The 16,478-nt window shown below is 46.9% G+C and overlaps 1 protein-coding gene across 1 annotated transcript in view; it reads left to right on the forward strand.

Moving 5' to 3' along the window:
• The window catches only part of thada (THADA armadillo repeat containing), a 128,570-nt gene that overhangs the window by 68,276 nt on the left and 43,816 nt on the right, over positions 1-16,478 (forward strand). The window contains exon 29 of the mRNA XM_056291597.1: positions 9,474-9,642. Within this exon, the coding sequence (XP_056147572.1) occupies positions 9,474-9,642 (169 nt within the window). The remainder of the gene's footprint in view (positions 1-9,473; positions 9,643-16,478) is intronic.

Genomic DNA, 16,478 nt, shown 5'->3' on the forward strand with positions numbered 1-16,478 from the left:
ACGAAAACCTGCAAATGCCAATGGAGTCTAGACATCCCATGGTCCACGCACGCACACACAACAACACACACACCTTTTTTTCCTTATATTGTAAAAAAAGACATCTTTTAACCACTTCCGGTGTGGGAAGATGGCAGCACAAATTCACATTTGCGGCGGTCTCCCGCAGTACCATCCATGCAGTGTCTTTGTCCATGTCTGCGTCTAAGTTTGTCTTTGTTTGATGGCTGGGCGAGCTGGCGCTGGATCGGCTGAGAGGGCTTGGTCTGCTGTGTCCTGTGGGCCCAGGGACCACGGGCCTGCCTGGAGCTGTACCCGAGGAGGTAACACCCGAGGGTGGTCTGACAGGATGCGGAAGCGGGGCAGGCTAAGCTAACTGCTAGCCCATGCAGACCGGCAGTTCCGACAGTCATCCTGGCTGGCGTTCGTTCCCTTCGACGGTGGTTTTCTTTTTAGTTCAGATATATGTGTTATGTTGGCTGTATGTGTGTTCTTGTAGTTTTTGGTTGTGTTTTTGTCTTTGTGTTGCACTGCTGTGAGCTGGGGGAAACAATGTGTCATTTCATTTCCTGTGCGCAAGTACATGAAATGAAAAGACAAAGTGTTTGTGATCCTGATCCATGATGACGTACATGCTGCTCCAATAGGTTCGACAGCGCAGAACACAGACAGACAAGGGTCTCCGTCATTATGTAGGAGGGCAAGGTGAGGAGACGTGCACCGTGACGGGTCATCCCCTCTGTCTTGGAGATGTCAGGTGCACCTTTTACCCCTAGGAATGGGAGTGTTATTTTCCCTGGCTAAGGAAAATGGGCTAGAAGAGATTATTTGGCGAGGAGTGGCAGGGAAGAATATTTCCCCCCCTATAGGCCAAGACACATAGAAATACAACCCCCGTGTGTTCACACAGCCTCATATCGGCTGGGACTCGTAATACTTGTGTGAATATCAGGATTGCGGATCGTTCTCTTCCGAGTAACTCAGCCGAGGGCCTTGAAATCCCACAATCGGAGAATCGACGCTCCGTAAAAGATAACCCAGCCCAAAATATGTTGAGAATGCCGTGCAGGTATGTGTCGGCTACATGGAACTTTTTAATTCACATTTTGAAGTAAGCGCGATAAAATCCGGCTTCATTCATGTCGTGGGTAATGGAGAAATACATTACAAGATTCATTGTTCTGAGTTTGTTTGTTTTTTTTTTTGTTTTTTTTTTAAAGACCTCGAAGTTGTTAAAGGTGTGAAAAGCATTAAAATAATGAACATTTACAGAGAAGCCAACTGAGCGCATAATGACTGTTATTGAACCAAACAAGTTTTGGAAAAAGCCGAGGCCCGGACCTTGAGGTTGGAATGCTGTGTGACTGATGAGATAACCACTTAAGAGTTTACATGTGCTCATATGAGCGGACATGCCCACCGGTGTGTGTCGGCCCGTCTGTGTTGTGCAGGGTGTTTGTGTCCTTGCATGGTTTTTTTTTTGCCCCCTTTTTCTCAGTGTTATTAGCGCGCGGCTACGCGTCGACGCTCGTCCGCATGTGTGTTTGTGTGTCCCCCCCCCCCTTTGCGTATGCACGTGTTGCTGCCGTCCGCCGATGGCAGACGCCATCTAATGGTTTCTCCATGCGAGCCTCAGCCCTGGCGGAGCTCGCCTGGTGTGTTGGCTGGTGTCGCTGGAGATGACGTCTTCTGCGTGCATTCTTCCATCTGCAGTCACACGGTTCCCTCTCCTCGCAGAGGAGGGTCGGTGCTGCCGACGTACGGGCCTCTTGGCGACGACGCCCAGAGCGCGGAAGCGATATCGCTGAGTGAGTCGCCAAAGATGATCCGAGCGGATACCTGGGGACCTCGTGATTAGACGCAGCACATCGCCGCCGTTAGCCGAAACCTTCCCCGTCTCCCGCGTGCCCCTTCGCCGGCCGTTCGTCGCCGCTTTCCAAACGCCCGGTGATGGTGCCCCCTGTAGTGCGATGTAGTTTTCCTCTGCTGTGGAAACACAACATCGACGGACAAACGTGGCTGAAGAGCCACGCTGGAAGCGAAACGCGGGGCGGCTGTGATGGGAATCAGTCAGCACGCCCGTGCGGGTGAGTATTGTTGACAGGCGAGCAGGCTGCTGCTCCCCGTCTCTGTAGGTATGCAGAGCGCACATCCACCCCAAATGAAGCCCACATGTTGGAGATGTTAAATTTAGTACGGCTCTGACTGCCTTGGCTCCAGCCCCGCTTCTCTGCCCTCACCCCCCTCACCACCACCCCCCCCCCAGCCACCCCCAACACACACACAGATGACTGTCTCACACATACACACACACTCCCATCTCCCCAAGGCGTGTGTGGACGTGACTGGGGAGGTTGATGACTGTCTCGCACACACAAACATGCCCGCGTACACACACACACTCCCATCTCCCCAAGGTGTGTGTGGATGTGTCTGGGGAGGCTGATGACTGTTTCGCGCACACACACACACACACACACACACACCTACACACACACACACACACACACACACTGTTTTGTCCGTCTCTCCCCTGTAAATCATCGTGGCATTGCACTCTCCATCTCCACATCTTTCTCTTTCTGATCTATGGCATTCTTTCCGGCGCTCGGCCTGTATATGCGTCATACCTGGATGTGATGATGACAGGGAGAAAGAGGGAGAGAGATGGAGGATAATGACTAGACACATTTGTCATATGTGGTGGTGGGCGTTCCATGTATAGTTCAACCAGCTATATCTCTACTATATGTCTGGGGAGCAGTCTCTCTCCCTCGCTCTTCCTCTCGCTTCCTCTCTCCCGCTCTCTTCCAGTCTCTTCCTCTCCGTTGTCGGTTTACATTCTCTTCCTTTCTTTCCCGTACTTTCTTTTATTTTCCTTTATTGGTCCCTCTCTTTTTCTCCATCATTGTTTTTCGCCTTTTCTTTTCCCACCATTCTTTTCCCCTCCTCCCTCTCTCTTTCGCTCTCTCTTTCTTGCTTGCTCTTTCTCTTTCTCCCTCTCCCTCTCTCTATCCCTTTGTTTCTCTCTCTCTCCCTCCCTCCCTCTATCTCTCTATCTCGCTCTCCCGTTGCCCCCCCCCCCGTCTCTCTGTGTCTCTCTGTCTCTCACCCCCCCCCCCCGGCCTATTGACAGGTCCAAAGTGTGATTTATCTCCTGTGTTATCCACACCAGACATCACTCTTTCTTTCCCCTTCTCTCTTGTCTCATATATCAGGCCTCTGGAAAGCTCAGAGCAGGGCAGAGCCCATAATTCAACAGAAAATTCAAATGTGCCAGCAAATTTGAGCCATTCTTTACCTTCTGATCGCTTGTTGATGACCTAAAATGAGCGTCGTTTCATGATGACCAGCCCCAGGATCAATATTTACATCAGCCCGAACCACATTTCGGGCCCAAGCTGTGCTCGCTTCGTAGTTCCTTAGTGACAAACACCATCGTGGCTCATAGCAGGCTTGTTTTTGCTAACACATACAGTGCTGGTTTGGAGGAAACTAGGCCGCCAGACCTTCAAAATGAGGCCCAGATGAGCCTTCGTCCTGCCAGTCACCAGTCTGCCTCCTGACCCCATGGGGACAGCCAGGGACGGCCCTGTTTCTAAAATTACACCCTTCCAAGCTGTCATTTCCTCTGCAAAGAGTTTTAATGGGACAAATTAGCCCTGATAGTTAACATATGGTAACCAAGTGGTACTGGAAGGGCGATGGGAGGAGACAAATGGATGTGGAGTTGGTTGTAAGAGGTGTGACTGTGTAATTGTGTGTGTTTCTAGTATGTCCTCCTATACACGCATGTGTGTAAGCGCTTGTGTCTATGCGCCTCTCTGTGTTCACAGGCCCGCCCGCCTGCTCGCTTCTGCAGATAAGTTTAACGTGCACACGTGTCAGGCGCTCAGGAATGCAAGATGTTGTCTCTCCGCTCGACTGTTTGTATGTCTGTCCGCTTGTGTGTCCGTTTAGGGAGGCATGCCCATAGCAGGTGGAGGAGCATTTGTTGACAGTTGACTTGTTGTTTTAAAAAGCACTCTCTCCGCTTGCCTCCTCATCTTTTTAACCCTTTGACGTTCGCTCACACACGCACACTCTCTAGCCCTTCCATTTCTTGCAGACACAGTCCAGGCCTGGTTCAGATGTGGTGTAGTTCTTGCAAGCGTTGTGTATCAGACGTGTTGTTTGTATTGCATCATCACATCAGATTATAATGTATGTATGTGTTTCAGAGTCTTTAGATTGTCTGTGAGGAACCTCATTTGTACAGTGGCCCAGTTGTAAACATATACCCTGATGCAGACACAAAAGTAAGCGTACGCTCAATTCATCAAGTAATCCCATTAACTGTATACTAAATGAATATCTAAAGAGATAAAGTGCCGCAGAGTTTGCAGGTGCCATATATGCATGGGGTACTAAGAGTTAAGTTTGTGTGGTTATTTTGTGTGTGTGTATAAACACATCATCCCCCTTCATGCCAATGCCAAAAAAGTAAACACTGTTCTCATCCCGGCATTCCATTGTGGTGATGGATGGACATTCCCTTCACTTTGCTCTGGAACCTGCCGCTGGATTTTCCACCGCCGAACTAAGCAGGCTGCTTATTTGGCCTCAATACTCGTAAACTACCCAGCTTTGATGCTGTCATGGGCCCTCCAAATAGCCAGTGATACACACACACACACACACACACACACACACACACACACACACACACACACACACACACACACACACACACACACACACACACACACACCTTTCCTCTAAGTCTTCATTATTCTTTACCATATACTTTGTGTACTGTACGTAGCCTGTGCTTGTGTGCCTTGGATTAATGGCGCTCTTATAAGTCTCCTTAAACAGAGAGATTAGGCCTGGCAAAAATACCGCTCGACAAAGTATTCTGCTGCTTTGAATGCATATACATGTTTAAGGAATATATATACAACCAAAACAAGAAATCCATCCATTATCCAAACCGCTTATCCTGCCAAAACAAGAGATGCTAAATCCAATATTAAAAAGACTCCTTAGCTAATGATTTTTTATAATCCTAAGCAGTTTTGGAACAGAATCAACAGTGTAATCAATAAATCTATGAAACGCTCTACTACTCACATTAGAGTTGATAATGAAGTTGTTAATGATCCCTTTATAATTGCTAGTGCCTTCAGCCAGAACTTTTCCTCTGTCTGCAGTTCACGACTTTCTGATGTTTACCTGTTTTGATATTTCACTGAATAACTCTAAATGTGGTAGCTTCTGCTCCGTTAGAAGATTCCTCCAGTTGATATTCAGCAGGTTATTTGTGAGCTAAGCTCAGGTAGTGGTGCTGGTCCAGATGGTTTAGAGATTAAGTTCATCAAGCTTGCCTCTCATGTTCTGGCATATCCTCTGTGTGATTTATTTAATTTATCTTTATCTACATATGAAGTTCCATCCATTTTGAAATGAACCATAGTTACCCCATTGCACAAAGGTGGTGACCCTCTCCATCTCACAGTTAATCCCTCAAGCATAGTGTCATCACCAGGAACCATTACTTGTTTAGTTATGGTGTCAAAGCCAACCCAGAAAATTCACTGTCAGGCTCCTTGGGCGGCACGGTGGCCCAGTGGTTAGCACTGTTGGCCGCACTGCAAGAAGGTCCAGGGTTCGAACCCCAGGCTGTCCCAGGTCCTTATTATGTGGAGTTTGCATGTTCTCTCCGTGTCTGCGTGGATTTCCTCCGGGTGCTCCGGTTTCCTCCCACCACCAAAAAGACATGCGTGTTAGGGTTAATACGCCTGCCTGTGCCCCTAACCTAGGCAATGGGAAGAAGAACTGGAGTTGGTCCCCGGGCGCTGCAGCTGCCCACTGTTCCTATACAATAGGATGGTTTAAATGCAGAGAACACATTCATTGTAAGAATACAATGTCAAATAAAGTGGCTTTCATCAACGTATAGTCCAAGGCATACTGAGCATCCTTTTTAGTTTGTTCCTAGAATTTCTAAAGAAATTGGGTGATGTGCCTTTAAATTCAAAGCTCCATCTGATTGTAACAACCTGCCCAATTCAATTAGATTATATTACTTCCTTTCATCACTTTAAGGCATCTCTTTTTACTTATCTTCAAACAACTTGCTCTAGGTGCATATTAATGTATGCGTATAGCATGTACACATAGTATGGGAACATTTACTATATGTATTTTATTATTTTAGCAGAACCAGTGGGTGGGGCAGTGGCTAGCCCTGGGGGAGTTTTTCTCTGTGTATGTGCGAGTGTATTCGTGTTGTTTTTGACTTGAATTGACTTGACTTACAAGTCAGTCAGTCCCATCCTGTCACCCTGGTTTGTTGACATTAGCTCATGGACATTTTTATATTAGGTTTGCTTTCCAGTTTTTTTTCTTTTGTTTTGTTTTTTTGTTTTTGTTTTCTTGTTTGGTTGTTTACCAGTGCTGTTTCTCACTCTGAATACTTTCAAGACTTCGAAGTCTGCCAGCATTTGGTGAATATAGCACTACAGCTAGGTTATTTTGGGATTTTTTCAAACTTGACCTTAACATAAACAGAAGTGTGGCGAGGATAATCTTCAGACTGTTATGTGCTAACAGTTGTGCTCTGTCAAGAGAAGACACACTTTCTCTGTCTTTATCTCTCTCTATCTCTGCCTCTCTGTAGCTCTCTCACCCCCTCCTCGCCCCCTCTCATTCAAGTCTTGGTCTTGACCTCCGCTGTAGCAGCCATGACAGTGTTATGACATGAGAGAAGGAAAGACTATCAGCTTGTAAACAAGGCTAATTTTAGCCTGTGCTCAGGGTGACTGGCAATATTTTCAGTCACCTGTACACACTGTACTATCAGAAAGATGGAGAGAGAAAGAAAAGAGAGAGATCTTTCTTGGATAAACTCAAAATGGGATTTTTTTGTTTTTCTTCTGGGTAGTTAGACAATTAATTTGATTAGATTTCATCTTTTAAGTTGTTTCAACTCTGCTTGAAAGGCACACTTTTCATGGTCTGCACTGGGAAGTTAGACTACCTTCAAAAATACAAAGACGCTCTCATTACAACCCGGTCCACCTACTACTCACACCACATCCACTCTGGCTCCACCAACCCCAAGGCTCTCTTTTCCACAATAAACAAACTTCTCAAACCCAGTGACAGTTCCTCCAATTCCTTCACAGTTAACAAGTGCAACTCTTTCCTTTAATTTTTCCAAACTAAAATTGACACCAACCTGACCATCCCCCCACCACCACTCAGCTCCTGTCAAAGTTCTCCCCTGTGTCCCCAATGGAGCTGTCCCACTTTATGGTAGGAATGAGAAGCTCCACTTGTGTTCTGGATCCCTTCCCATCCAATCTAGCTAAGGACTGTCTCCCAGCTATCTCCTCACTTATCACAGAAATCATTAACTCCTCCTCCAGCTCTGGTTTAGTCCCCCATACACTTGAAATGGCTGCTGTCACCCACCACCCTCAAAAATCCTGGAATCAACCCTGATGTCGTGAGTAAATTCCAGCCTATCTCCAGTCTCCCCTTTCTGTCAAAAATACTGGAACGTGGTGTCACCTCCCAGCTCAAAGCCCACCTCATCTCCAACAAACTGTTCGAACCATCTCAATCTGGTTTCCGCTCACAGCGCAGAAATAGCCCTTCTAAAAGTCACTAATGGCCTCCTCCTCTCCACAGAATCAGGCCCCCTCAGCATTCTCGTCCTCCTCGACCTCACTGCAGCTTTTGATACCATCAACGACACCATTGTTCTCTCCCACCTTGAATCCTCCCTCAACATCACTGGTACTGCCCGCTCCTGGTTAAAGTCATATCTCACAAACAGACAGCAGTCCATTAGCATCAACAACTGCATCTCCGTCACCACTCCTTTGTCCCAAGACATCCCCCAGGGTTCGGTGCTTGGTCCTCTCCTGTTCATTCTTTACATTCTCCCCCTTGGCAACATCATGTGTCATCACGGTCCCAGCCGCCACTGTTACACCGATGACGTCCAGCTCTACATCTCCACTAAAGTCATTACCACTACAACTTACTCCAGTCTGATCAACTGCCTCACTGAAATCAAATCATGGATGCAAGCCAACTTCCTCAAACTAAATTGTGATAAATCTGACATGATAATCATCTGTCCCAAATCTCTTACCAAAACCACCCACAGCTTATGCCTTACTATCAATAACTCCACTCTGTCCCCCTCCCCACACATCCACAACCTTGGAATCATTTTCGACATCAACTTCTCCTTTGAGCACAACATCAATCAAATCACCAGAACTGCCTTTTTCCACCTAAAAACATAGCTCATCTCCACCCATCACTCTCTTCCTCTGCTGCTGAAATCTTGATCCATGCCTTCATCACATCCAGAATTGACTACTGCAACAGCATTCTCTATGGCTCATCATCCAAAATCCTCAACAAACTCCAGTACAATCAGAAATCTGCTGCCCACCTGCTCACCATCTCCCGTGACCACATCACCCCTGTTGTCTAGACCCTCCACAGGCTCCCTGTCCCACAATAAATCCAATTCAAAGTCCTTCACCTCACTCACAGAGCCCTTCATAGCCAGGCCCCCTCCTACCTCACCGACCACCACACTCCTTCCCACAGCCTTCGCTCCGCCGACGTCAACCTCCCGTCTCCACCATTCAGGCCCAAGCACCGGACCTGAGGCGACAGAGCCTTCTCCATAGCTGCCTCCTCCCTCTGTAACCCTCTCCCCAAACACATCAGAGACTTCACCGATCTGCCCATATTCAAATCATTAATCACAACTCACCTTTTCAGAATTGCTTTTAATGTGTGTTTAATGTTATGTTTTATGTTTTTGATGTATTGTTTTTATGTTTTTATTCTTACTTAAGCAAAACGTCTTGAGTATTTTGAAAAGCGCTGTATAAATAAAATGTATTATTACTATTATTATTATTATTGATTTATAATTAGGTGTGTGTGTGTGTGTGCGTGTGTACGTAAATATGTGACCTCTTATGTAATTCATACTTAAAAATAGCATCCCATTATAGTCCTAGAAGCGTTACTCTCAAACAAGTTTTACCCTGTTTGCCTTCTGGGAATATGAACAAAAGATCTCTTTGGCCCAAGAATTTATTTTTGACAAGGAATTTTGATTGTAAGTTTAAAAGGATCCATCAGCTATTTAAAAGGGACAAATTGCCCTGCTGGCTCTGCTAAGACCGGTTCAGCATATCGGAAATGTGGAATGTCAGGTTACACAAGACTGAAATGACATGGCAAGCGTGAGGATAACAATACCAATTTCCACTGACTGCAAAGTACCCAGATTGTTTTAAAGATAGATTAGAAGGTCTGGGTGGGTGAGGTGAGTTTGCGTCTGTAGTTGCTCTGCATGATGGTGTTCATGGTTGTGTTTCATGTTCAAAAGAGGTGTTTGTGGTTGCTTATTTTGATGTTAATGTTGCATTTATGTGTGTTTGTGTGTCCAGATGTGGTCGTTCTGCTGTGTACCGGACCCGGGAGATGGCGGCTCGTGCTCTTGTTCCATTTGTGCTGGTCACCCAGGTCCTCCCCACCATCAGCAATTTACTACAGGAACTTCCTTTACAGCCTGGACCGCAGATGCAGCACAACCACATCCACGGGACACTGCTACAGGTCTGCAACCATGTCCATCGTGACACGTCATCAGTTCACTTAATACAATACTTGACTTGTGCCTTTTGGCAAACACTTTCATCCAAACATCTCATGAGTTTTCAGTGTTGGTGTTTCTAGTAGGAATCAAACCCATGAACCATCAAAAGACATGGATAGGTTAATACTCATAGGTCTACTACTACTACTACTACTACTAATAGGTCTGTGCCGCTGACCGAGGCATGGCAGGACGAACTGGTGTTGGTCCCCGGGCGCTGCACGGCGGCTGCCCGCTGCTCCTAGCTACAGTGTGTGTTGGGATGGGTTAAATGCAGAGGATGAATTTCAGAATCAGAAACACTTTGTCATTTCATTTCATGCACTTGCGCACATGAAATGAAACGAAATGTCATTTCCTCAAGCCCACAGCAGCGCAACACAAAAACAAAAACATATATCCAAGAAATACAAGAACACATACATCCAAACTAACATATATATCTAAACTAATAAAAAAAAATCCCTGTCCAGAGAACGAATGCCAGCCAGGATGACTGTCAGAACTGCTGGTATGCATGGGCTAGCAGTTAGCTTAGCCTGTCCCGCTTCTATGTCCAGTCAGACTGCCCTCAGTGTGTCCTCTTTGGGTGCAGCTCCGGTCAGGGCTGTGGTCCTTGGGCCTGCAGGTCACAGCAGACCAGGCTTCCTCAGCCGATCCAACGCCAGCTCTCCCAACCAGACACCTTCGACACACTTCGCCGCGCTCCACACGACGACACTAAAAACACAGTCAAGGCTAGGTGAGGCCGCCGCCAGACCGCCCTCGGTGTTACCTCTTCGGGCACAGCTCCGGGCACGGCCGTAGTCCCTGGGCCCACAGGACACAACAGACCAAGCTCTCCCAGCCAATCCAACGCCAGCTCCCCCAGCCATCAAATGAAGACAAATTTAGATGCACACATGAACAAAGACACAGCATCGACTGTACTGCGTGATGCCGCTGCAAACGTGAATTTGCGCTGCCTTCTTCCCACACCGGAAGTGGAAGCTTTCCCCACGGGGATTAAGAAGGCACATCCTATATTATATTACATCTTATATAACTTGGCATTGTTTGTGACCTGCTTAGCCCCTTGAGCTACAGAGCAATTTTACAACATGCACACATCAATACACACTCACCGATGCTCACACAAATGCAGACACAGTGCATGCTACATACAGCCTGCTGCACTAGTACTGAAACGATTAGCCGGTCAACAGAAAATTAATCCAGTACAATTTTGGAAGCCTGTTAATCGTTTGAGTCATTCATCAAGTAAAAATACCAAACATTTGTTGGTTGCAGTTTCATAAATGCTAAGATTTGCTTGGCTTCCTCTGATTTATATCATTATGAAATGAATACTTGAGAGGTTTTTTTTGGATGTTGCGCAGACCAGACTAAGTAAACAGTTTTACGACCTGACTTTGGACCCTGGAAAGTTAAGATAAGCATTCATCAGTATTTTCGACTTTTAACAGACTTGATAATTAATCAGTTAATTAAAAAAAAAACGATCGATTAATCAGTTATGAAAATAACCATTAGTTTGTAGCCCTATGCACAGCCAGACACTCAAGGACACACACAGTAGATACGGATGCTCTCAGTTGTGAGACGTGTATGCACGCACACACACACACACACACGGAGATTTTAAGAGATTGCACGTCTACCCTCACCACATGGACACCAAAACATACCCAGCCTTCCCTGTTTTTTTTCTTTTCCTCTGGGCTTCCAAAGATAGCCTGTCCAGATGCGGCTATCACAGTGTGACAGATCAGGGTAAACAAAAGCGCTTCATTATGTCTGTGTGCACTGACAACGCAACTAAACAATCTTCCAGTAATATCAACACATGCGGTGGAAGGGGGCAGGTCTGCAGACCTTTTATTCAAAGGCGCTGGCGGAGGCTAGCGGGCTTGAACCTGGCTGGGAAGCGCAAGTAATGGGGGAGCCAATTGGTTTATCCTCGACGGAGCACTTCTTGTTTGACAGCAGTCTGGACTGCAGGGAGGTCCTACTAGGGAGAAGAGGAGGGTGTGTGTGTGTGTGTGTGTGTGCGTGCGTTCAAGGGGGGGGGCTCTCAGAGGAGTAGGAATTTCTGTCTTCTTTCCTCTCAAGGCTGCCATGTGTGAAGCTTCCCCAGCTGTCTCTTTTCCTACCTCACATTCTCTCTCCTGCCATGCTTCTCCTCTCTGTTCTCATCTATCTGCCTCTCGGCAAAGGGAGTGAAGACTAGCACAGAAGGGAGGACAAAACAACCCGTAGAAACAGGGGGAAATGAATACAGGAGACTAAATGTTTGTGTTTTCTGTATTGGAACACACACACACACACACACACACACACACACACACACACACACACACACACACACACACACATTCAGTTGATTATTGTTCTCAGTCCATATTCATAGGGTAACCTTAGATTGTTTGTCTATACCTCCTTAGTATATACACAAACCCTGCATCAGCATTTCCTCAGGTAGGCCAGGTCATCCTGTGTCGCCCCAGTCATACCGGTCCAGGATGGCACAGTACTTCTTGATTCAGTATCCATTACAATCCCACTGGCTAGTAGTGACTTTGCTGCTCTTAGAGCGCCTGTTGCCTGCAATGTCATAAAATATAAGTGAATGACAACCGCACACTTAATTGATGGGATGTGCATTGACACGACACAGACGGACACGAGAACAGAGCATGTGCACCACCCCACCATCTCAACTTATAGACCAAGCCCATGGATGTACACGAGCATCCTCCCCTGATAGAAAACCTAGGTAGGGGTTTGGTAGCCAGGTCTGTTTTTGGGACTGGTTCTGAGCTGATCAAATGTCCGTATTCGATAAGCATTGACTTAAACAAATCTCTTATTTAACTATTTAACCCCCGAAATCCAGAGCTTTGTTCTACAGCTTCAGTCAGTTGCTATGGAGTAATAAATAGATAATAAATATTATATAGTAAGAAGGTTGTTAAAGCTTTACTGTGAATTCAACTGGTGTTGATGTCATGTTGATACGGCTTTGCCCAAACAGGCAGCGCGCTTAATTTTATTTACTTCTGGGGCGTCCGGGTAGTGTAGCGGTCTATTCCGTTGCCTACCAACACAGGGATCGCCGGTTCGAATCCCCGTGTCACCTCCGGCTTGGTCGGGCGTCCTTACAGACACAATTGGCCGTGTCTGCAGGTGGGAAGCTGGATGTGGGTATGTGTCCTGGTCGCTGCACTAGCGCCTCCTCTGGTCAGTCAGGGTGGAGGGGGAACTGGGGGGAATAGTGTGATCCTCCCACGTGCTACGTCCCCCTGGTGAAACTCCTCACTATCAGGTGAAAAGAAGCGGCTGGCGACTCCACATGTATCGGAGGAGACGTGGTAGTCTGCAGCCCTCCCTGGATCGGCAGAGGGGGTGGAGCAGTCACCGGGACGGCTCAGAAGAGTGGGGTAATTGGCCGGATACAACTGGGGAGAAAAAGGGGTGGGAGGAAAAAACAGTTGGTTTTATTTCAGGTTACCAAAAAGGCTTGATGTGGGGTTTGAATGGATTCGGATTTGATAAGCAGATTCGATACTGGATTCAGGTGCGATAAAAGGCCGTTGAACCCCAACCCTACAGAAAACCACATTCGGTTTCTCCGTAACGTATATCAGAGAGATGGAGGGTTGTTTTTTTTTTAGCCTCTACCAATGTAAGTCATTATAAGTCATCCAAGTTTGACAGTCTCGTCCTGTCGCCATCGACGGAATAGCACAAGTGGTACATTTGTAATATCAGGAATAGAGACCGGTTGCTAAAGAGTTACTGGACCCGACAACAACACCTCTGACCGGTGTGTTTGTACCAGCTTCCCATAACAGTGGAGCATCATAGAGATGCTGCAGGTAGATAGGGAGGAGTGTTTGGCTGTGGGGAGGGAGGCGCGGCGGGACTGTAGGGGTACGAGATAGACGTGGGGATGCAGGTGTATCGCTGTAAACATTGTAGGGAAGAGATAAATTTGCTGTGTACGTGTGGAGCACACAGAGCCACTGATAAAAGCCGATTGTATCCCGGCATGCTGTGCAGTGTGCGTATGTACAGTATAAGGTACAGGGTGTAGGGGTGGGAGACATTGGGAAAACATGCACAGAGAGAGAGAGAGAGGGACTCTGCTCAGCCGTCTCATGGTAGGTATGTTTAGGCTGAGATGATGAGGACAGTGTGTTTCGCTGAAGGGCAAGTCTAATGTATGTTAATGTGCTCTGTCCTGTGTGAATGTGTATGGTCTGTAAAAGGTAGCAGATGTCTTAGCTGCAGGGAGAAGTGGCTTCCTCTGTTATTCCCAGGGAACAACAATTGGGTTAAGTTTGGAGCTGGGAACCATCATTGCTACTGGGGCAGGCAGTACCACCCCACTGGTTCACTCACACACACACACACACACACACACACACACACACACACACACACACACACACACACACACACACACACACACACACACACACAGAAAGAGGACGGGAATTTCAAAACAGGATCAGGGACCCGGTAAAACTGGCAGGACAGTGGAAAATGCCGTCACAATGGAATAATGGTCCCTCACACTTGCTGCCCCGCTCCCCTCCTCTGCCCACAACCTGGCCTCGGTAGAATGAAATGAATAAATCTGCTTCATTTCTTCCAACAGCATTTTTTCTTCTTTTTTTTTCCTATTACACAATCCGTTTTCTAGGAAATTGATTTTTTGACCATCTGATAGTAATGGCACCAGCACAATTCCCAGTACAGGCTAACTATGTAGTAAGTAGTATAAAGATGGAGGATGAGCAGAAGATACTGTCCTCAGGATACCTTCTGCAGAGACACACAGCTGTGATCATAGAGGTCAGACCTCCATTTTGATAACACAACTGCCAAAACCGGCCCGCCCAACAGCTCTGTTGACAAAACCTGAACCGGGTAACTAACAAGCCCGCTAGACGAACCAGCACTAACACAACCCGACATAGGACTCTTCTCTCGACGCGCACCAGTGGCGTTTCCGGCCCACGATGTACGGCGGGAGTGGTAGTGTGAGGGCTGTGGCCTGTGTTGTTTTTGTGGGGCCAATTTGATGGAAGCAATCCATCGTGTGTTTCCACAACACGGGCTGAAGGGCGCTAAGGATGAAGAGGAGGCCCGGAGTTTCGACTTTCCTCCCTAGTCTCGCCCCCGAATCCCTCTCCACACTCTCCTTTTTATTTTTTGCTTTTCTCAATAACAGTGACATTGGTGTTGTTTTACTAAAGTTTGTTTATCTCTTCACCAATAAACCCCTTGTTTACTTGCTGTTACATCTTTTGCCCCGGGCGTGTGCTATCGGGCCCGGTCATACCACAGCCACGTCTGGCCTCGGTCCTGAAGTCATACTGAAGTTGTATAAACTGGTGTGTGATGAAAGAAGTCATTCAGACGCTCATAGAAATTGTCTGAACAATGTGGGTGTGGACCGGGACCAGCGCTAGTCCCTAGACCTTAGTTTGAAAAATGGTTTGGGGGGGGGGGTGGAAACCCCGGCTAGATTGGATTTCTCGCAGCCTGGGAGGTTGAGGCTGGTTCTAGGAGTCTGCCAGCCGACCCAGAAGGGTTGGCCGCTCTTTGCTTGCGTTGGTGGTGCAGATGTCTTCGTTGGTTCTTCATGGTGGCTTTAGCTACTTCAGCAGCAGGCTTATTACTTCGAACAATATCATATTTGAAGAATATGTGCATTCTCTGCCTTGCTCACCTTTATGGATACAAGAGCAGTTATCCTCCAGTAGTTAACGTGCACGTCAACTGTTCCCACCTGCATTGTGAGATTAGCTAAGTTTGGATCCAGATCCAAGATAATGGACTGAATAATTTTACACGGGTCTAATTTGTTCCGAGTCTGTCAGAAGTATGATTTTTTTTTTTTTTTAGCAAGTGACCTTTTAAAAACTCTTTACCTCTGAATCTCTCTAAATTTACACCCTGAAGACTCTATTCAAGAGTTATGCTTGCTGTAGATATCCATCCATCCACCCATTATCCAAACCGCTTATCCTTCTCAGGGTCGCGGGGATGCTGGAGCCTATCCCAGCAGTCATTGGGCGGCAGGCAGGGAGACACCCTGGACAGGCCGCCAGGCCTTCACAGGGGCCCCACACACACACACACACACACATACACATACACATTCACACCTAGGGACAATTTAGTACGTCCGATTCACCTGACCTACATGTCTTTGGACTGTGGGAGGAAACCTACGCAGACACGGGGAGAACATGCAAACTCCACACAGAGGACAACCCGGGATGACCCCCAAGGTTGGACTACCCCGGGGCTCGAACCCAGGACCCTCCTGCTGTGAGGCGACCAATTCACATTTGTTGCCTCGTTTCGACAGACCTTATGAATAGTATTTGTTAAAGGACAAACTGGCACACCCACACGGATCTCATTTTCAGAACCTGAAGTTGACAACTTTTTGTGTTGTCATTGCATTGAAAGTGAGGTTACTGCTCTATATTTGCAAACATTTTTATATGAATGTTGTAGACCCGGTTTGATTTCAAAGCGGACTTTTTAACTAAAGTCAAAAACAGGAGTAGCAGTTACCCAGAGATAATTCCCAAGGGAAATAAATGAACGGCCTGTCAAATGTCTTGATGCGTGCTCAGTAACCCAGGTAGGAACATCAGAGAAGGTTGAATCAGTTCATCCGAATACAACGTTTATACGTGTCATCACTCATCTCAGTGACCTCTTCAGTCTGACCTGACTGCAGGTGTCCCCACCCTTATTAACAATACAGTAG

Source organism: Lampris incognitus, chromosome 13 (genome assembly GCF_029633865.1).
Source record: "Lampris incognitus isolate fLamInc1 chromosome 13, fLamInc1.hap2, whole genome shotgun sequence".
Classification (NCBI taxonomy): domain Eukaryota; kingdom Metazoa; phylum Chordata; class Actinopteri; order Lampriformes; family Lampridae; genus Lampris; species Lampris incognitus.